General features: G+C 38.2%; 1 protein-coding gene across 1 annotated transcript in view; it reads left to right on the top strand.

The window, feature by feature from the left end:
• The first annotated feature begins 11,665 nt into the window (after nt 1-11,665).
• The window catches only part of syngap1b (synaptic Ras GTPase activating protein 1b), a 100,281-nt gene continuing 89,067 nt past the window's right edge, over nt 11,666-22,879 (top strand). Inside the window, 2 exon segments of the mRNA XM_056244868.1 lie at nt 11,666-11,807; nt 20,301-20,406. Of these exon segments, the coding sequence (XP_056100843.1) occupies nt 11,790-11,807; nt 20,301-20,406 (124 nt within the window). The 5' untranslated portion in view covers nt 11,666-11,789.

Here is a 22,879-nt window from a genome sequence, read left to right on the forward strand (position 1 = left end):
AGCAATTCACATTTGTTTTTCCACAGAGAGCAACGGTCTGCTGTGCTGGAATCACTACGGGCTCCTTGCTTTGTAGTCTCACCAATCCAAGGCATCCATTGGCATTCTGTTTATGCCGTAATTGCAGAGTTTTGAGCACAGCACTGTACCCGTATCGTGGAGAATGGTGTTCAAGGATATTCAAGTTAGAACATTCAGCATACAAAGAATCAAGCGTATTCATCCCGATTAAGACTTGAGATTGTTTTTCTGGTTTGAAGTCAGGAACGACTAGTGCCAGTGTGGAAATTTCAACCTCAGATCCGACCATATCCTCTGGAAAAGTTATTGGAATTTCGACATATCCTTTGTATGGAACTGGCTGACCATTTGCTCCACTGACCTCAAGCAGAAGATTCAGGGGCTTGATGGGATGATTAATCAAGCAAGCTTGGTAAACGGACCAAGGAACTGTGGTCACCTGCGACCCTGTGTCAAGTAAGCAATGACATTCAGTTCCTGAGATTTTTACTTGCGCTGTACACTTGGATCCGACCAGACGCTGAATACGGAATTTGTGGTGTGGGCCTGAATTTATTCTGGGGGGACAACTTTTAAGTTCACTAGCTCCAGTTTGTCCCGCAACTGGAACTGTTAGGCGTTTAAAGAAGCTGCACCAACGTGACTGTTCTCTTGATCCCACTCTTGTTGCTTCAACCGCAGTTCGTTCCTTTTCTTTTCAACTAGCCTGGGGTTCGGAGAATTTTCGCAGGTAACAGAGATGTGGCCATCTTCACCACATCTGAAACAGTAACCAGGGCGTGGTCTGGATTTCGTGACAGGACCACCGGTTGACTTAGACGGTTGTTTAGCAATAAACTCAGGAGTGCTAGGAGAGGGTGAAGTCTTATGCTTGGGTTTGACAGTCTTTCTGGACTTCGGGAGGGTCAGTGAAGTTAACTGTTCCTTTAGCTCAGCAATTTGCTTCTTCAATTCAGCGGTCTCAGACAACAACTTTGACTCATGAGGAAGTTTGTTTGAAATGGCAGCATCTTGGCTATAAGCATGAGCAGATCTAGGGGATGGCTGCGGTTTCTGCTTAGAAGCACTGATGTGGGTTCTCATGCGCAACCATTTCTGTGCACTCTTGTCTTCTCTGGTTCTAAGGGAACGCAGTAAGTCTTGGAAATCGATAGGGTCATCTCTACGAGTTTCGAGACGAAGCTCAGAAATAAGGATGTCATCCCAGCAGCCTCTGCAAAACTGCCGTAGGAGATGATGGTTGGCCTCAGACGATTTAATCCCACCTCCTCTGACTGCCTTGCTCAAAGCAACTTGAAGCCTTTGGAGATAGCTAGATGCTTTCTCTCCATCATTCTGAAATGTGTTCATGAATTTTGAGAACAACTCATCACCATCATCGATCGCACCATAAGCTGCATCAAGCACATTAAGGTAAGCTCTGGGAGAAACACGGGGCCCTAAAGACTTGACAATATCAGTGGCAGGAGGTAAGAGACTCTCCATAATTCTCCTTACCCTTTGTAAGTCAGACACAGAAGGGTCATCAAAGAGTAATTCAACATTACAACGCCAAGTGTCGTAATCAGATTCATGATTGGGCTGGGGAATTCTCCCTGAAAAAGGACGGAGCCTAACTACAGCAGTGGATGGAATTGCTGCAGCGACTTCACTCTTTACTATATGCTCCACAATAACTTTCTGCACCTCGGCAGGATTGAGCTGAACGTGACTCATGGTGCCTGACAGCTGTTTTTCAGACCTTGGTAAGTCATCTTGATCAAATGTTGGCTCATTGTGAATGGAACAAGGACTCTGGACATTCCTCTTGGATGCATTCTGCTCTTTAATGGAATTGAGCTCATCAAGCGCAGGCTCATCTGCATCCACCTCATCTGGAATTAAGGAGCTTGAGATCTGCGAGAGTTCCTCTCGTAGCAAAGCATTGAAGGATTTTCCACTTTGCTTAGCAATGGTTTTCAGGGTGGATAAGTAAGAGGTTGTGGCACCAAAACTCTCCTCACAAGAGTAGACACTGCTCAGGGCTCTTATCTGGTAAGTTAAGCTTGGGTCGTCTTTATCTGTGTAGTTAAGAGGTAGCAAGTGACTTATTGATTCAATAGCTGATCCAAAGTTGTACTCTACAATGGTGTGGTCATGATACTTGGACTCAGGATCGTTAATGGGAAGGACTCTTGCGATGGTACCATGACGTTTTAGAAGATCAAGGACCTCTTCATCCTCAAGAGTGTTAATTGGCCCACTAACTAGAAGAGCATTTAAAATTTTGACACTTTCCTTCTGTACTATTTCCATGTTTTCAAAGTCAATTTACTTGCCACACTAATAAACTGATTTGAATGTCTCTTTTGTCGATTTTTCTTTTTGGATGTAAAGTATAAATAAAGCTATTAATTACACCTCCTGGCTGGCTCGCCACTTAGTATGTAGTACACGGGTCATATAATATTGCACTTGTTACTAGTATTAACCATAGGCCAGTAGGTTCGACTATGGAGGTGTAATAAAGACAAAACTGGTTAAATAATAAAGTAAATCTTTATATTTAAATGAATGACTGGAGTAATTGTTGATATTCAAAAGAAAGGAAAAACAAACAAAACAAATTGTCAGTTATTTTTGTTCAATGTAAAACCACAGTTATAGTGATTCACTTCAATTCACAATAAGTGAACAATTTCACTTGACTCTTTTGTTTGTTCAATCAGTTTGGGTTCACCCTCTAGGCTATACAGATTCCTAGAATACTACACTTTCAATATAAAATAGAACCCCATAAACATTGATAAATGTTCACAATTGAAAAGTTTGACAGTTCACTAAATCAAGTTCAAACATAAAATAAAATGTACAAAATGCAAAAACAACAGTTCAGAAGAAAACAATTCACATAGGTCAGTTCAAAAGACTCATTTGAACTGTTCAGTTCAAAAGGTTGAGTTGGAAAAGTTCACTTCAAATTCGTTAGAGGATCCGATTCAAAAGATCCGATTCAAAAGATCCGATTCAAAAGATCCGATTCAAAAGACTCAGTTCAGAAAATCCACAGTTCGTTAGAATCGCGGAAAAGTGATTCAACAGTTCCAGAGAAGATCTTTTTGCACAGAGAAACAAAATACTCTGAGCAGTCTTTCAAAAATAAAACTCAGTCCCGTTTAGGAAAAACTAGCAGGCAATCAGAACATTCCTACCCAATTCCACAGGTGTTGGATTAACTCAAATCTCGCATCAAGCATTAACGTTCATCTCGCTGGGAAGGCTCGCCATCTTAGGTCGTAATGCTGAAAAGAACGCAGTTCCAGCGTAGCACAAAAAACCTGACCTGCATGTGCAACAGGCAGCAATTAGTTCACAGCACATTAAATTCACAGCTTTTAGTTTAACAGCAGTAAATTAGATTAAATAGTAACACTTGTTATCCTGTTCAGCATATAACAGCTACATGTCCATCGAAATTCGACAGCTTAGATAACATTATGCAACTTAAACATCATAAAATCACTCGTTCAATAACGAACATGAACATCACAAACTCATATACACATATTTTAAACATTACATCACTTTTTGCTCGTTAAACATCAGATCTTATCAGCATTTCATACTGACGAAAAAAAATACGTTTTCACTCTCTCTCTCAATTTAACACATCAATACACAATTAATCACATTTATGAAAGTTTACACATTTCAAAATGTGTACTCACCAAATCCAAAGAAAATAGATCATATAAATGTCTCCTATTCAGTCCTCTCTGACGATTTTAACTTGTACACAAAGTTATGCTGCTGCTCGTCTCACAGTCACGCAGAGAAAAGAAAATGGATTCGCCCATACAGCACTAACGTGGTGGGGCGGGACTTCAACATAAACCTCACGTAATTGGACAAATCAATAAAATGTCAATCATCACACTGACATGCATTTCTTTTTGATTTTATATTTTTTCTTACACTTTTTTACTAATTCTGATTAGTTTATTATTTTAACAATTCTCTAATTAATTCCTTTTTATAATTCATTAGCAAAATTATACAGGGTTACAATGACGTCACATAATAGCAGAATGCTAGCGTGTTCCGGCCAACAACGGCCTAACCTGTAAGAAATCGAAAGGACATAAGTACTCGTTCATTCGACTTTTGGCCTATAATCTATATTGAACTTGCGGAATCAACAATAAAATCTATGTTGATTCAACGACAAGCAGGAGAAAGAGATACATTTAGCCGTCTAGCCCCATAGACTCCCATTCATTCTGCACTCGCCCGCGATCACCTCCAGTGGAATTCTAATGGAACTGCAACCAAGATGATATACAACGGGGTTAATAGGAAGTGCCAAGGCTTTCCGTTAGACGGGCTCTGACACTACTAACGCCAGTCAACCAGGCCTCGTCCCCTTTACTTTGCTTATGGCTTGGACAAGAATGATTTAAATGAGGATTATTGTGAGTAATGTTTACGCATAGCCGTGGGAACGTATTTTGAGCAGGGGGGTGCTGAGAAAAAAGGTGTTTTGGGGTGGGGAGGATCAAGTTTTGCCAGGAATGAAGTTATGAGTGTGTCCAGTAGGCTTGGCGCGGTTGCAGTGTTATTGGTGTACCGGTTGGGCCACACACAGAGGTTTGCATTTTTATAGACATAAAATCAATTTAGTTCAGTTGGACAACGGATGCTACAGTTATAATGTGAGGCACGTCTGCTCCATAGATCAAGAGAAGCAATGCAGGGAAGCAGGAGTCACGTGACGAGAGTGAGGCACAATGACTGACACGACGATGGCAGAGGCAAAATCGCTTTTGTTAATAAAGCAAGTTTGTCCTTGTTTTATTGTTGTTGTGTTTTCATTAAAAAAACAATAATTTGTTTTAAATTAAAGTAAGGGGATTTTTTTTCTTAGGCCCCATGCCAGGGGGTGCTGCAGCACGTTCAGCACCCCTACCTCCCGCGGTACAGCATGTACATTCCTGGAAGAAAACTCAAGACTACAATCGAGGCGTTTCAGGGAGGTCAGAAATTGTGGGCACTGATATAGAGAACATTTCCCTTTGAACTACTAGAGTGACTTTGTGTTTTGGAACTTTGCAGACCTTTTAGATGCTCAAACAGCAACATTACACACTAAAGAAAGAAAAAGCATATTAGGTCCTCTTTAACTTTCACAAAACAAACCCTCCTTCAGCCAGGCTGTTTATTAAGCTGCAAATTAAGCTGCAAAAACAGGGTTAGTTCCCCCCCAAATTAAAATTGTGTCATTAATTACTCACTTTCATGTCGTTCCAAACCCGTGAGACTTTTGTTCATCCTCAGAACACAAGTAAAAATCTTTTTAATTAAATCTGAGAGCTTTCTGTCCCTCCTTTGACTGTCTCCCTCCATCTTTGACACTTCAAAAAGTTCATAAGGAGATCGTAAAACTAATCCATATGAATTGAGCGGTTTAATCCAAATTTTCTGAAGAGACTTTATATGATGAACAGATTGAATTTAGGCTGCTTTGCCTTTCAATCTGTTCATCATATAAACCGATCCCTTTTTTTTTTTTAAATGTTGGACTAAACCGATCAATTCATATGGATTAGTTTTACAGTTTTAGTTTTAATCTCTTTATGAACTTTTTGAAATGTCAAAGTTGTAGTTGCATAGCTGTCAATGGAGGGACAGAAAGCTCTCAGATTTCATCTAAAAGATCTTCATTTGTGTTCCGAAGATGAACGAAAGTCTTAGGTTTTGGAACGACATGAGGGTGAGTAAATGATGACAGAATTTTCATTTTTGCGTGAACTAACCCATCAAGATACAGGTACCTCCGTCATAAATTACATACATTTTAAAATGCACTTCATTCCAGTGATTTAAAGCTGAATTTATTTTTCAGCATCATTACTTCAGTCTTAAAGGTGCACTATGCAGGAATTCCGTTTTTGTCAAACAGCGACCCCTAGAGTCGCTGTGGAGTACTTGCACTGTCGTAAATAGCACTCACGCAGAGATGGCTCTGCACTCACGGCCTGATCCCCTCCCCCTGTACACCGGTACCTGTTCAGTAGGATGGAAGCTGTAACGAGTTGAAATAAGGTGTGGCCCCTTTAAGAGCTGCGCGCGCCCTGTTTAACTGTCGGCAGTCTGTAGGCTATTGTATGTGCGCCTCGAACACCACATGTATACGGCGCCGGGTTATTTCCGTTTGATGCTTATTTTATCAGAATTTTTTCAGATCTTTTTTGCCGTAAAGCAATTCGTTACATCGCGAGACCTGATATCACACGACACTTCCTGATGCTGCGGCCGGCGACCGGCGACCCGCCGGCTCAAAGTTGCAAGTGTGTTTTTTCCGCTCACATGCGATAGGGGGGTGCGAAACGACCACCAGTCAACCCGAAAAGAGTAATATAACCATTCCAATGACTCCGAAGCTGTTCGTTTGAGGTAAAAAACCTGCATAGTTCACCTTTAAGTCTCACATGATCCTTCAGAAATCATTCTGATATGCTGATTCGCTACTCAAGAAAAAATTCTTATTATTATCAATGATGAAAACAGCTCTGCTGTCTAATATTTTTATGGAAACCATGATACGTTTTTTTGTTAATTTTGATCAATATAATAAATCCTTGCTGAATAAAAGTATTAAGTATTAAAAAAAATCTTTTGAAAAGTAGTGCAAGTTCCCTTTAGCTTTATTGCCTTGAATAAAAACAAACATAGTACCTTGTGTTAATCTGACATAACGTCACTGGATATATTTCTTGCACCTAAATCATTTCATGTTCTTTCCCTTTGAAGTCTTTAGTTATTGTCATAAGCAGTTTCTTTCATGGTGGAGAGTGCCGTTGAACAGAGCAGCGCTGGGCAGCTCCTCCAGCTCACACCGGGACTTCTTGTCAGGACAGAGCTGGATGTGACAGGCTATTTCCATGGCAGAAAAGATTTCAGCTGGCTTACTGTCAAGCGGAGAGCCCAACGCGCAGTAGTTGCACGGCCCAGCGGTGGGGCTACGGCTCAGAGCAGCGGCGCAGTACTGCGTTTACTCTGTTTGTCCGTGTCACTTAATGGCCTGCTGTCATGTTAAAGGAATAGTTCACCTTAAAATGCAAAGTCTGTCATTATCTACTAAGTCTCATTTGTCGAATCATATCGACTACTTTTGTAGTTCTTTTGGGGTGCTTGTTGGATCAGAATTTATTTTTTTAAGTTCAATGTAAGGTTCTCTTATGCTTACACAATGGCTGCACTTATTTGATCAAAAATACAGTAAAATGACAGTATATTATTAGAATTTAAAATAACTTTTCTATTTTAATATATTTCAAAATGTAATTTATTCCTGTGATGGTAAAGCTGAATTTTCAGCATCATATCATCTTCAGCGTCACATGATTTTACATAAATCATTCTAATATACTGATTTGATGCTCAAGAAACATTCCTTATTATTGTCAATGATGAAAATGCTGCTTAACACTTTTATGGAAACCATAATATATTTTGTACGATTCTTTGATGAAAGTATTTGAAATATTTTTTTAAAATAATTTTGACATTTTAAATGTCTTTTATGCATCCTTGCTGAGCAAAAAAACAAAAAAGTGCTTTAAAAAAAGTCTTTTGAACAGAGGTGTATGTTCCCTTTAGCTGTATTGCCTTGGATAAACATATTGTGCCTGGTGTTAAATCAAATCATTAAAAGGTTCAGTGTTCAATAGACATTCTTTTCCAATTTCTGGAAATGTTTTTCAAATAGCTCCAACAAATGAAAAACAGAAAAAATAAAAGTCCGTTTGTCTATGCATCAATTCTAGCAAACATAAGGCTACTTAAGTCCAGAGATCTGGTTTTTGAGTGCATTTCCCTGTTGTTCTCGAGTGCTTGGAGGAAATCTGAGAAATGTGTGTGCGAGTCTGGACAGAAGTGTCCTGAGCTGGTCCAGCATCCCTCTGATGCCGCCACCATCTGTCAAGGCTGTTTCTGATTGGCTGGAGGTTCCGAGGCTAGGGACTCATGCAACGAGAGGACACCGGGGCAGAATATCGACTCTGAGCTGTTTTTGGAGCGAAAGTGTGGGAGACACGTCTAGCTGTAAGTTTTATAGAAGAACAGGGATGAAGTAAAAAAGTCAAAGGCCAAAGTAATGGCTTTATTGCTCTTGCCTTGGCTGACAGGGCCAGAGCTGAACACGCGACAGCTTTACAGCTCGTTTTAAACCTGATGAAACCTTAGAGCTGTACAGGGCTATCAATATCAAAGTCTGCACATGAGTTATACGTTTACAGCCTGAGGAGAAAGACACCCCCGGTGTCTGTATGGTACATTGCAGTCTAAAAATGTAGAAGCTCATATGTGTTGTGGTGTTTATGTTTGAAAGCTGTGTTTGCTATGTTTATGAGGAGCCACGGACCAAAGGTACCACGCATCTTAGGTATAATACATAATTGTGTCTGTTGGGTTTTTTCTTGCTGTTTTTGGCTGGGCGTCTATGACAGCCCATTGAACCATATGGTAAAAAGTTGCCAAATTTGGCACACTGATTGGAAAGTGTATGAATTTCATTTTGACCAAGTGTTTTAACTTTGATGTTAGTGTTGGTCCATTTACTGACTGATGTAATGCTTACAAAAAGCTAGTAGGCTGATAACTGGTAAATTATGTGGGATTTTTTGCACAAAGCACTCACGTTGCTTCATGAAATTGAGGTTTAACTACTTGGGTCACATGGATCACTTTTATGTCTTTACTACCTTTCTGGGACTTGAAAGTGGTAGTTGCGTAGACTGTCAATGGAGGGACAGAAAGCTCTCAGATTTCATCAAAAATATCTTAATTTTTGTTCCGAAGATGAACGAAAGTCTCACAGGTTCGGAACGACATGAGGGCGAGTAATTACAGAAATGACATTTTTGGGTGAACTAACCCTTTAATGGTTTTAGACAAACAGACATTCTCATTACGAAGTCTACACAAATGAACGCTGCTACTTCAGTAGGGTTGGGAATCTTTAGGCACCTCACGATCCGATCCAGTTCCGATTCTGGGAGTCACAATCCGATTCCAAAACGATTCGTGATCTACTTTTTTCCCCCGTATTAAATCATTTACCAACTTTACCAAAAATCTTTTTCTTAATTACATAAGTATCATCACATAATATTAAAAGGATTTTTAAAAAATAATTACCAATTTAAAAATTTAATTAAATATTAATATCCTTGTAATTTGTTTCAACCTTTCTGAACTTTATAAAAAATATTATTTTATAGACTGTTCGAGTATTTTTGTGTGGAATTGGAAGCAACGCAATGTCATTGTGCATCTGCGGTTAAAAGTTAAGCTCAGAGTCTATTCTGAATCGTTGGAGAGAGAATCGCGAGGCGATGTATTGATGCATCGATTTTTTTCTCCCATCCCTATTATTCAGGGGTTTCCATAAAACTGTTCATGGAGAGTGTTGCGCCACCTTTTGAAATACTTTTTTTGCTGTGCCTGTCAATTATTGTGAAACAATCCATTTCAGATTTATCTGGCCTTAAATAGCACATAAAATTACAAATTAATTGTGGTTGGTTGCTGCACTAGTCGTTGTATGATGATCCCTCACTGTCTAAGTGGCTGTTTTTTAGACATAATAAGCTTCGAAGTGGACTAGACTTTATGCCACAAGTCAAAGGACTGTCTATGTAAGACTACACTATGGTTACTTTAGCAGTTCTAGCGCCACCTATTGGTTAGAAAATCACTCCTCAGAACTCTGGAAATCTTCAAGTGGTGCTCACCGCAGAGCCAAATGATGTACAGTAATGGGTGGAGCTTTAACTAGTCCTGTGGACCCAGAGCCATAGAGAGAAAGAGTTGCGACACGCTTTGATGTCGCCGCGACGGCTGTCACGTGGTTCATGTAAGCCCCAATAGTTCCAAAACATACGTGGGCTGTCATGTTCTTCTATGGACAGACAGCAGCGATTGCATTATTAAACGGTAGATATAAAATAAAACACACAACCAAGTACTAACAAGTTTAAGCTGTTATTGCATTTTGTTAATGTCAGTTTTGCATTTGGAGAGGCAGGGTGACAACTTAGATAAGTATTAGGCTATATTTTTGGAGGGAAAAGCTTAGTGTTCATGTTCGCATGGGTAGTAGCACTGGCTTTAGTGGCTCTAACTTAACTTTTCCATGTCATTCATCTGATGATGGACGTCTCATGATATTTATTTTAGCACAACTGGGCTGTATTAGGCTATTGATTCCCGTGATCTTGCTTATAAATTCCGATTCAGCCATTAGCCTACCTTCGTGATCACGCAGAGGTCTGCAGTCCGTTCAGAACTCCAACCAACATAAAATATAAATAATTACGCTGTGCATGTACAAATGAATGATTTAGGAGGGAAATAGACTGCTCCCATAACGTAGAAAGCAACAACTATACAGCAATGTTCGGTAATATTCAACCGAAAAATATTCTTCATAAAATTAAACCGGAGAGTTAGTTAATGAGTGAATTAACTATGTTCCTAAATACATATAAGCACATATGCATAACCCTAACCCATTTAAATAAATGAACTGTGTGTGTGTGTGTGTGTGTGTGTGTGTGTGTGTGTGTGTGTGTGTGTGTGTGTGTGTATGTATATATAATATTATATATAGGCTATATATATATATATATATATACATATAAAATATTACTAAAAATATTATATATTATATACATCAGGTTACCGTAAGTTAGTGAAGTGTTGGTCACGTAAGCTATCGCTGCAATTAACCTATTATCTCCAAATAAACATTTACTAAAACTGGCTACATAAAATATAACTAGGTCGGCTAATGTGTGTAAAAGTAAAAAAAAATACAGTAATTTCATTAATTTACCAGCGAGCGTACTTCGGAAGCACTGAAAATGAATGGGCTTCAATGCTGGAACTATCAGTGTTTGGAACTATTGGCTGCTCCACGACACGCGTTACTTCCGCATTCCAAAGTTCCTATGGCGGTCTATGGGAGTGTCGCAACTCTTTCTCTCTATGGCTCTGTGTGGACCTAATTAGTGTTAGGGTGTGGCTAGACCCTAAAAACCACCCATAACATTCATAGAGGAGGAGCTGGACGTCCATCTCCACCCATTGGCTCTGCAGTGAGCATCCTCTCGAATTTTTTGGCCTAAAGTCATGACTAAGATGAATGTTTTTTTTCCGGTTTTGGTGCTTTCTTTAGTTCCGTGCAGCGGTTGTGCCGCGAACTATAGATATTCATATCTTTAGTTCAGCCATATAGCCATTTTCAGTCATTCTACAGTAATGCATAAATACATTTTACCATGACAATTGAATGTCAACATTATATATGTTGTTATCGTAATTTGGCAAAGCTTTTGCTAAATCAGATTTAAACTCACAGTACATTTATCCATTTTTGAAGGCACTTTTATTCAAAGCGCTGCATTGGAGGTATAGATTATTTAAATTTAGTGGATGACTTTGCAGATGAATGTTTGGTAACAGCACCACATACTGGTCAAATGTTGTATGTTCCAGTGAAATATAGACTGAACTAATTGGAATAAAAGCATAGTTCTGTCTTGCATTTTTATTATTAACATGCAGTCCCTTACCTGTTCTCCTCTCCTTCTCCTCCTCCTCTCCCAGATGCGAGGTATGCTGTCCCCCCCTCCTACCGACAACAGCCCTCCTTCGCTGCTGCTCCCTCCTTCGAGCAACCCGACTGGAATCCTCGTCTGTGTGTGATCAGTGGAAATCAGCTCTACATGTTGGACCAGGAGGAGGTACTGGCAGCCCAATCACATGTAATCATGCACTTCCTAGCACTTCCTTTCCAGCCTGTTCCTTCACAGAGTTTGTGTGCCGGGTGGTAATTTTACCGCCAGTTCACATGAGGATCTTTATTTGAGACTTGCCACGGCTCAAAACACACACTTTCTGTTTCTATATTCTTTAGTTGACTTGCATGTACAGTCTGGGAGTGATGTAAGTGCAATTGTGTAACTCGCATAAGTATTAAGTGTGGTGAGTCATTATTATCAGTTTGTTAATAATCAGTAGTCTGATTAAATCAATATTTGAAAAAGATAATACCAGTTTTTATTCTAAATATTTTTCAATGGTGAGTTACAAAAGTAAGGAGCGGATATTATGTTTTAAATATATGCCTGGTTTTATTTGAAGCCTGTAAAATTGTACATTTGAGTTAGTCAGTGGCAGATGCCATTACTGATATCTAGAGAGGATTATATAAAATTAATTGTTAATAATGTTTTAATAGTTTGTGTGCGTATACACACACACACACACACACACAATATATAATATATTTTTTATTTATACATGTATCATGTTATAATATAAGTACTGTATTATGTAATATAATAGTGTATGTAAATAAGTATATGTAAAAAATATATATATAATATTTATATTGTTGTAATAAACCCGATAAATATATATTGTTATATAAATTAATAATTATTGTTGTAATATAACCGATAAATAATCTATTGTAATACAGTATAAATACAGTATACAGTATCATGTTATAATATAATAGTCTATGTAAATATAATGTTGTAATATACCTGATAAATAATATATATATTATTATGATAGCATTATTCTATAATATTATAATATATATTTTTAGTTATTAATTAAAAGTCTATATAAATATTTAAAAATATATATTAAAAAAAAAATTTGCAAATGAAATGTACACGAAATTTCTGCAGTTAACCAAACAGTGATTACTCACAATTTATAAAAACTGCATTTAAATTTTTGAACACAGAAATAGTTTCTTATCCAAATGATCACCGGTGGAGGGGTTCAGATGCAAATTTCTTGTTTTAGTAAAAAAAAAAAAATACAAATATATATTAGGTTGGGATGTGAACACAAGTTCCTTTGCATGTTAAATGAAAACTTTCTCTACAGCAGAGGTTCCAAACCCCCTTATTTTTTTGCATTCTTCGAGTCTAGTCTGAGCGTACCTTGAGGAAGTCAGCCCGTGCAGCGCCTGTGGATCTAATGGACACACTGGCTAACCTGTAAAGCAGGCAGTGATGTGGATCAGGTCTCTAGTTGAGGAGAGCGCTGAGAGGCTCATTAATCAGAGGCACCGTCCTGACTAATTGCACCCGTTTTGTTGCATGTCCCGATAAGGCCACACTTTGAATAGATGTGAATCAGTCGTGACAGGCTAATGGCTGTCACCTCTGTGAAGATGAGCACCATGAAATATTCATGGTTGTCACTCATCTGCTGCAGGGGACAGTTGCAACCCTGTTTGTGTGTGTGAGGGTCTTCATTCAGGTCCTGTAGTGAATGACAATCATCTCCTCCATGAAGACATTTGCACTCTGGGAGTCTGCAGGAGGACATGCTTTCTCTGATTGTTTTCAGGAGGTGTTGATGAGTGAGGCGAGTAAAGTACTTTCCAATCAATTTATGTTGTTACCACTTAACAGCAAAATTGAGGATCGTCAGTTAATAATTTCACTAGTGTGTTATATGCACACCGGATGTGTTTTATGTAGTTTTATTTTAGTATTATTTAGTATTATTTTATAATATTTTTTTATTTTTAAATGTTCAGTTTTCATTTTTATTTAACTTAATTTGTTTTAGTACTTTTTATGTGCTTTTGTCATTTGTATTGGTTTATTTTTAATTGTTGTAATTTGCTTTTAATTTTAGTACTTAAACGTCAAACTTCAAATTTATTTGAGTTGGTTCGAAAGGCAAACAATTTAAGTGTAATTTTTTCAGTTCATATTTATTTTGTTTTATTTCAGCATTATTTTAATTATATAACAAAAAAATCTTTTTAAAAGTTTCAGTTTTTAGTTTCTCCTCAAGTTTACTCAGGTGTAGCTATTTACTTATAATTTATATATATATATATGTTTAATATACATATATTTACTAGTAGTATTACTATTATGTATTATATCAATTATTTATTATATATTATAATAATTATATTATATTAATATTATATTATATAATTAAAAAAACACCTACAAACCCTTAAAATCTACTTTTGGTAATTTTGTTTTAAAAAGTGTGCTTATATTTCTTCAAATAAATGCCACTTGATATGTATTTCATGCAATGACATTGATACATTATACAGTGTGCTTTAACCGTCTAAATAAATGTAATACTTTTAATTGTCTGATTTACAGCTAATTTGAGTCATCACATAAAATCACATTCACAAAGAGAATCAAATTCAGAGTAGGTTACAGTAACATGGATGATAGAAATGTAGTGACTTGTTGCTATGCTCAGAAACAGCCTTTAGAGGGAGTGAGAGAGTGAGGAGTGATTTGCCGCCATGTCATTAGATCCTAATTGATGTTTGGTGACAGTGGCCCACGTCCGACTCCACACTCTCTGTGCACCAGCCCTCAGATGAATGGTCCTCGTGCAGATCTGTGCAACCGTGACACTGCGTTACGCAAGTAGACCCAGAGCAAGGCTTCTCTCGCTGTGAGTGGGCGGCAGCCATTCTTGTAGCTGCCCCAGGAATCAGGCTATGGAATCATGCGCTAACCAAATCGCTCTCTGTGGCTGCTCGCATTGTGTTTTATTGTGCTATTCCAAGATGTCACAGTAAATATATTAATTAGTATGGACTAGTATGGACACAGTCAACAGAGAGGCTTTGATCGCAGCTGACGGTGTGACAGAACATGACAAGCCTTTGAGAAGAGCCGTAAGCATTGTGGGAGTCTGTTTGAACTGGAGGAAAAGATTATGTAATGGATTCCTGGGATGTGTCACGTGACAATATGACAGAGCTCATGAAATGGTTTGACAAGCAGAATGTTCTTTCCCAGAGAGTGCAACAGTAGCTGTCTAGTTTTTCAACATCCTTTCAGTATTTCTCCATCCCATTCATTTCCCCCAAAAGGATTTTAATAAACTCATGCCATTAACCAAACCAACCAGTTACGAGGTGTGTCACAGCAAAATAAAAATAATAGTCAAAATAAAACACTCACTAAAAAATATTAAATCTTTTATTTATGTCGTGTGATGTCTTAATTTTCCGAGCGGCCGGTTTGTTTGTGCAATTGCATAAATCCAGAAGACTTTCAAAATACTAATATAAGCAATAGGCTTTTTTAGAAAAGAAAATTGAAAAGAATAATTAGGGAGAATTAATAAATTCTAAATAATTTACTGCCATTTTCTGATAATTAAGTAATCATGTAATCAGTAAAAAGTAACTAGTCTGATTATAAATTCAGATTTTAAAATGTAATTTTGTAATTCATTTTTGGAAACTGATTACGTAATCCAGGTTACAAATAATCAGTTACTGATTATTTATATATACTGTATATATGTGTGTGTGTTGCAGAAAGACTTATTAAAAATAATTTGAAATAACGCAGACTGACGGCTTAAATAGAAGCATTTATCATCAATTAACAAGCTCGTAGCTCACAGTATAGGTCTGTCTTTAAATGTTTATAAGTTATTGTTAAAAATCTATTCCCCTAATGAGTAAATGAATGGGATTCCTTATCTAAAAGCGCCAATAGGTTTTAGTTGCTATTGCCAGTCAGAGGCAGGAAAAGAAAAGATTGTACATTATAATGTTTTCAAATTTATTTTGTCAAATTTTAGGAGAGTTCTGGCTTATAAATGTTAGTCTCAAAGATACAAAAATTTAACGCAGATGCAAATTTTAACCTCTTTTAACGGTTGAATAGAAGTGACTTGCACTAAAAAAGGTCTAAAGATGTCTGTTTTGTTATTTCATTTATCACTATTAGAACATGTAAAAAGCAAAGTGGAGCTGCAACAAGACAGGTTTTGTTAACAGATCGGACAGTTTTTGCTGCCATTTTGTTGTAGGTGGAGAATTAATTTCCATATATTTGTGGTGAGAAAACTGTGCATCCATCTATCCATATCTTTCAACTGCCACGTCTGACGGATTGCAACTGTATTTTCGATCCATAATTCAATGATTGCACAGTAAAAATGAAACAGGAGATAATATATCTCTGGTACGACGTTCTCAGGATCAGGATACAAACAAGTGAAAATCATCCTGTGTCATTTATTACCAGAGCAGCTGGAACCTGACAGTGATGTGATGTTGATAGAAGCAGACAGATCTCATCCTTCTTCTCTTTACCTTCGCTGTTCTGCTGTGATGCCGTGGTGTTCACGGGGCAGATCCGGGATGGAACGGGATGCCAGGGAAGTCAGTTGAGGTTGGGGGTCAGTCGGGCTGCCGGCAGGGTGCTGTCAGGTTGGGCTGTGATCTATTAGCGCACCATTAGGACAGAACGGACTGCACACCTGCTGCTCTCCTCCCTGTTTCCTCCCTCACCTGCCCCATCACACAGCTGGGCTGGTTTAGACTGCGCTGACATATGGCATACCCCCCTATAGCGCAGAATGGATGCGTTTGCCAAGCCTGAGCTCAGTCCAGATTTAGGTGGGAATGGGATACACACAGAAAGTGTTCTTGGGTTCAAAATAGCTAGATGTTAAACAACAGGACACAGATGTCTCAAAGCTGAACTACTGTATTCTAAAGGTGAAATTAGTGTCGCCAACACATTATCAATATTTTCCTTCTAACACGCCCCCGATCTGCTATTGGCTATATACTAAAATACAATGAAGTCTGGATCAAGCTGGAGAGTTTTAATATATGCAAGAAATGGCTACCAAATTTGAATAAAACATACTGTTGCCACTGAAAAGAAAATCTACTTTTCTCTAATTTCATAAAATATAGGGCATCCTTTATCCAAGGGAAATAATTTTTAATGATAACTTATAAACCATTAAAGACAGCACTACTGTGAGCTCTGAGGTTGTTAAGCCATCATGCTGCATTATTTTACCTTATTTTAATTTATTTGTAATAAGCATGTTTAGCAGTGGAATTCCTGATGGAAAATGACAGTACATTACCAATGATTCTGCAGCAAAATCTCCACAAATCAGAGAATCAAAACAAGGAAATGGCACTAAGGCCCTGTTTACACCTGGAATTAAGAAGCATTTTCATCAATCCGATCACAAAATGCACGTTTTTGAAACCGATACCAATATCATCTCCGTGTAAACTATAAAAACACGAATTTGTGAAAATGGTGAAGTCATGCGCATGCTTATTTTGTTTTCAGTCTATAGACCTTATGCGCCAGAGAAACAAGTCCGCAGCCATCTTTGAATTTCTTTGAACACTTTTGAACTTCCGTTTTTTTGCGGTAGCTCTGTATATTTCTATGGCATCGCTGTCGAAGGTGAAGTGGATCTACTTATTGTAGAGTTAATGAAAGTTATCATGAGCATTGCAATGTTTGAAGCGGATGCCATAACGAATGTCAGTAGACCGGGAAGATTTTAAAACGCGCTGTTCATTCAATCATAAGTCTTACCTTCATGCTGAGGAAATACAAACTGGAAGACAAACCACAACGAGCGCAGCGCTAAAAAGGGGCAGGACTACATAAGGTCTATTGTCATCTGTATACGAAAAATGCGAAGGAAAAACTTTTTTCAATTTTTACTACATCGTCGTCATATAAATGTACCCTAAAACGTTTTGAGCTTGTCCACTTTTGACCACTTTCAGAGGTAGTCACAAATGCATTCGACTGGATTGTAGACGCTCATGTGGTCGAATGCATTCGAACAGCCTCAAAAGACGCCTTCTCCCTGGCTACTGACTTAATGCGGAAACATTATGGGAAGTGCGCTAGTCAGACGGGATTTAAACCTTGTCGGCTGAAGACATATGTTGGGTTTGAACTGAAGATGAAAAAAAATGTACCAAGCACAATGTTCTCTCACCATTCCTGATTTCTAACACACACGTGATTTAGTCTTTATTATCATTTCGTAATAAATATCACAAGAGAGCAGTTTTTCTCCAAATATCAGCATGATAACAAATGTGATATTGATTTTATACAAGTTTAGTAAATAAGAAGTTAGTATTAAGTGACTTACATTTTAGACACCATATTGCCTGTTTTTGCTCTATTTCGCCAACGAAAATAGTTCAAAATAAAGCCATACACGGCGGTGTTTCCTTACTGAGTGAATCAGCTTTTTGAACGAATCAGTTGACTTGGATAGATTAAGATAGTCAAATGCATCCATAATAAAGGCTAGATGTCTTACGGCGGAGTCTCTATCGTCATCACCGGCGGCCATCTTGTCACAGGCAAGCTTTCTGGCGGGCTCTGTGGTGCCTGATGTAAGATGAGTGATCAGCACGAACACAAATACTCTTATCTCGTTGAAATCTTGACGGATTTACAAACGGTTTGGTTTCTTACAAACGTTATTGACGTGGCTATAATTCTGGATGATTATTTATTGATACACTTATTATTCATAAGTGTGCAGTGTCATAACTACATCTCTGACCAAACCGTTTGAAAATCGGTAGAAAATTTAGCAAGTTATGGTTATTTAAAATACATGCACCATTAAAACACAATGTTACGAGTGAGCGAGCTGCCTGTGGCAAGATGGTACCTGCCAAAGTACCAACACAATGAACAAATTCAGCAAAATATCGTCTAATAATCGTTATCAAGAAAATCCCAGAAAATATCTAGATATAATTTTTTTGTCAATATCGCACACCCCTAGATTCACCATGTACGTAGCTGGTTGGTTTGGTTAATGTCTTTTAAGTCTTTAATGAAGACTTCCGGAAGACAAAAAATGCTTCCAGAACCAAGGCCGTTACAGTATATATACAGTTCAGGCGGGCACTGTTGCGCTCTATATCCAGTGATTGCTCGTCTGTTGGGCAGGTGATTGTCGATCAGTAGCGGGTCCATCTCCACCTGGTCTCTGACTCTCTGTGTTGTGTGCCAGATAACATTGAACCAGGTAATTGCTGCCAAGCCAACACAGTCGCCCAGCTGAAGTCACAAGTAGAGTCCCGCAAGTCCTGATACACACTGTAGATGTGAATCTAATGGTTTCATTTTCTTGAAATTAGCATGATTTTGACAGACGAAGCCTAAATTATGTTCATCATATAAAACGATTGTGTCTCTTCAGAAGATTTGGACTAAACCGCTCAATTAATATAGATTAGTTTTACGATCTCTTTATGAACTTTCTGAAGCGTCAGTTGCGTAGCTGTCAATGGAGGGACAGAAAGCTCTCAGATTTCATCAAAAAGATCTTCATTTGTGTTCCGAAGATGAATGAAAGTCTTACGGGTTTGGAATGACACGAGGGTAATTAATGACACAATCTTCATTTTTGGGTGAGTTTATCCTTAAAAATAAATCTGCACTGCCTGCATAGTAGATAATTGTTCACATAAAAGGGCATGTACGTTAAACAGCGATCTTGCATGCTTTCTAGTAAGTCATGAAGGATTTATTGCATGTTGTGCATCTTTTATGAGGCAATCCTTCCTGTAATTTCGTTGCAGCTGGCTATACAGACATACATTTTAAAAGACATACAAATAAAACATAATATTTAGTTTGCTTTGCCCTAACAGAAAACACCCTCATGGTTATAGCATAATGTAGACATCCTTCATTTTTAAAACTATAAAGACAAACCGCACGAATGCACCGTCAGGCAGAGTGCGCACCATTATCTTCCAGTCAGCTGTGTCAATCCCTTCAGACCTCCTAAATCTGCATTTTTTTCTCTGTGTGTGAAAAGCTGAGCTGTGCATAAAAATGGAAAGTGTCCCATAATGCAGCTGGGTCCGAGTGACAAGGCCACCCCTGAAACATTTTAGCTGTTTCCCATAGGGCTCAGTGTCTGATCCTCTCTTGCCCCACTCATTTATCACACCAGACTGTAGGTAATCGCCTCCTTCACAGCCTTGCTCTCGATATCTCCCTCTGGAAAGTGCCGGCGAACACAGGAGAGACGCTCATGCGCTAAACAACCCCTGTGCAATTTGAAGGCAAACTTGCACTGAGATGTTGTCCTCCGTGTGCTTGCGGACGAAGATCAGTGAGCTCTCCCTATTAAGAAGATTTCCCGTGAGATGTAGCCCCATACCGAGGCTTAAATAAACACATTAAACACACAAGTTTGCAATTATTTTCCCCACTCACCCCAAACACACACCATTTCTTTATTATTTCAAGGAATCCAGTCTCAACGGAACTTGTTGTTTTAATAGCGGAGGTATTCCGACTGGTTTAGCGCAGAGCCCTGCACGATTGACTCAGCTTGCCATATTGACCTCACGCTCTTTGCACTGACCTTTTATCTCTGCACTCCCGCAGGTTCACCCTTTGTTGATGCGCGAGCGGCGCTCCGAGTCGCACAGGAACAAGCTGCTGCGACGGACGGTCAGCGTGCCTGTGGAGGGGAGACACCATCCTGAAATGGGTGAGTCGCACACGTGCCGTCCTGCTTCCACTCGATCTGATGCCTTGACAGTGACGCCTTTAACAAAGCGCCTACACTATTAAAAATGAAGGTTCTTTATTTTATATGAAGGTTTATCTTTATTCCATGAAGGACCTTTAAAATCCATGGAACCTTTCCATTGCACAAAAGGTTTTTATAGTTGAAAAAAGATCTTTAGATTATTAAGGCAAGACATCAGGTGAATAGGGTAAAACATTTAACTAATAGATACCACCATACTTCCCCAGTTGATTGATTACATCAAGAATAAAAAAAAAAAAATTTGTATTACAATTTTTCTGAAATTGTTTAAATATGCAAATGAGGCATTCATTATCGAATTAAAGGTAGGGTAGGTAATTTGTTTTATACTGGTTGATATACTGTTTTACTGGTTGAAACTCTCTTCGCATACTGATAGCAATCAATAATAGAAGTGGTCTAAATATTAAAACATGTACATACTGTATATCTTCTGTGGAAGTCTTAGGACCGAAAAACGTTCGTCCAATGATACGATGTCCTACCTGCCTGTCAACGTATGTATTTTGATTATTATTGTAATGTTCTGTGGTTTAAACCATGAGGTAATTTAACGGCATCTCTCGTGATGCTTTGCAGAATCTGCTGTGTGCGTTAATGTGTTTTGAAGGAGGCATGGCTTTGGAGACGCTCTGAAGGGAGGGTGGGATCTCATGCTTTCAAAGCTAACTTGCTATTGCTAGCCTCTCTGCAATTACCTACCTTTAAAGTGTAACTTTCCCGGTGTTCAGCCCGCTTTGTATTGTTACAATATCGGCAGTATATATAAATGAACAGTGTTTACTCATTCTCTGTGTTACCTGGACCAAGAAATTTCACATTTATCGCATTTGACTTTTGACAGCTCCAGGGTCTTTGTGAAAACTACAGATTATACTTCCGCATTTTTGTATCCCCCGCTGCACAGTCGGATCGACAGTTGGATCGGCATAGTGTAAGGGTAGGTTTATCACTGAAAACTGTATCGTACGTTGTCTGCTCTTTAAACAGCATTATGGTAAAAATGGAACACTATGGTAACAGCTTTCTTACCTGTACGAGACAGCGTTTTTCTTTGAGTGGAACTGACAGAACAGTTTCTTTCAGTTTTCTTCCTCAGTTTGGCCTAAAACACTGTTCATGTTCATCCAGTTTGAAATGTTTACTAAAAACACAGAAGTTTTTCAGATTGTCTGTCGTGGTGTTCTCTTAGTATTTACGATTCTTTGCAGCCTTTAGCCACTGCCTACAACCAGTGATGTAGTGGTGCCTGGAGAAGTGGGTATACTCTTAATTTATGCCCCCAATATTTTTTTTAAGCGTCCCAGTAAAGGATGAACGTTCTGTGTTATAAACAGTGACATGTAAGACTAGTCTTGCATATTAGTATTGAATATGCAAGACTATATAATATAGAATATAATTAATCGAATAGAACTTAGAATTACTAGTATTCGTGCATATCAGGGCCGTACACAGGGTTTTATAAATACAGAGTTCCCATAAATTAGAACATTTTGATTTTCTTGATCTTGACATGAGCGTTTTAAGGTGTTTTGAAGGCCAAAAAAATGGACAGCAGTAGCTTTAAAAGCATGTCGGTGGGCAGTAGCATGAAGTATTTGATCAGATTCTTAAACATGAGAATCAGTTTAAATGTTGCAATGAATGATCCACTCTACAAAATGTAAATGCAGAATGTTTATGCTTAGGCTATTGTTGACAATACACATATTCAAAACGGGAATGGCCTTGAATAAGAAATGATTCAAGGATTATTTTGCATAGATGTTACATTTCAAACAAACGTCAATGCAATCCTTCTGTGTCCATAGGCATATGAGCAATTAGTATGAGCATCAAATATCAGTTTCAGCTTCTTTTTCTTTCCTAAATTAATCAATGTTTTTGGACTAATCTGTTCATTTAAGCTTGTCGCCGCCTTCTGGCTTAATGATGCAAGTTGCGCAAACACAGACAAGCGGAGTGATACAAACAACACATTCGAGGTAACGTTATACAAATATATTTATACAATAATAATGGCAATATATTTAATAGGGTGCTTGTGTTGTTAAATTGAGCTTATACTTTCCACTGTCTTTGATCAAACTGATTATTTCTGTCGGTCATTTAAAACTTCTATCGAAAAAACAGCTGTTTATTTTAGCTACTTGCATCTTATCCCGCACAGTATGATCGTTAACTGAAGTGAAGCGTCGCTTTGGGATTCGCGCTCGCGGTTCTATGAACAAAAATCCCGCTTGCTTTGATTGGTCTCAAACATTAGACATTGACGAGCGGGTGTTTGAGTGCTGAAGCAGCTCAGATAAGAAGGTCAGTTATCGTCGCGATGAGCGAATCATTGTGGCACCAAATTAGAGTTAATATTAGGGGATTATTTCACAACTTTTATTATATAGGCTACACT

This window comes from Rhinichthys klamathensis, unplaced genomic scaffold (genome assembly GCF_029890125.1).
Source record: "Rhinichthys klamathensis goyatoka isolate OS25496 unplaced genomic scaffold, OSU_Roscu_1.1 h1tg001140l_1, whole genome shotgun sequence".
In the NCBI taxonomy this organism is placed as follows: Eukaryota; Metazoa; Chordata; class Actinopteri; order Cypriniformes; family Leuciscidae; genus Rhinichthys; species Rhinichthys klamathensis.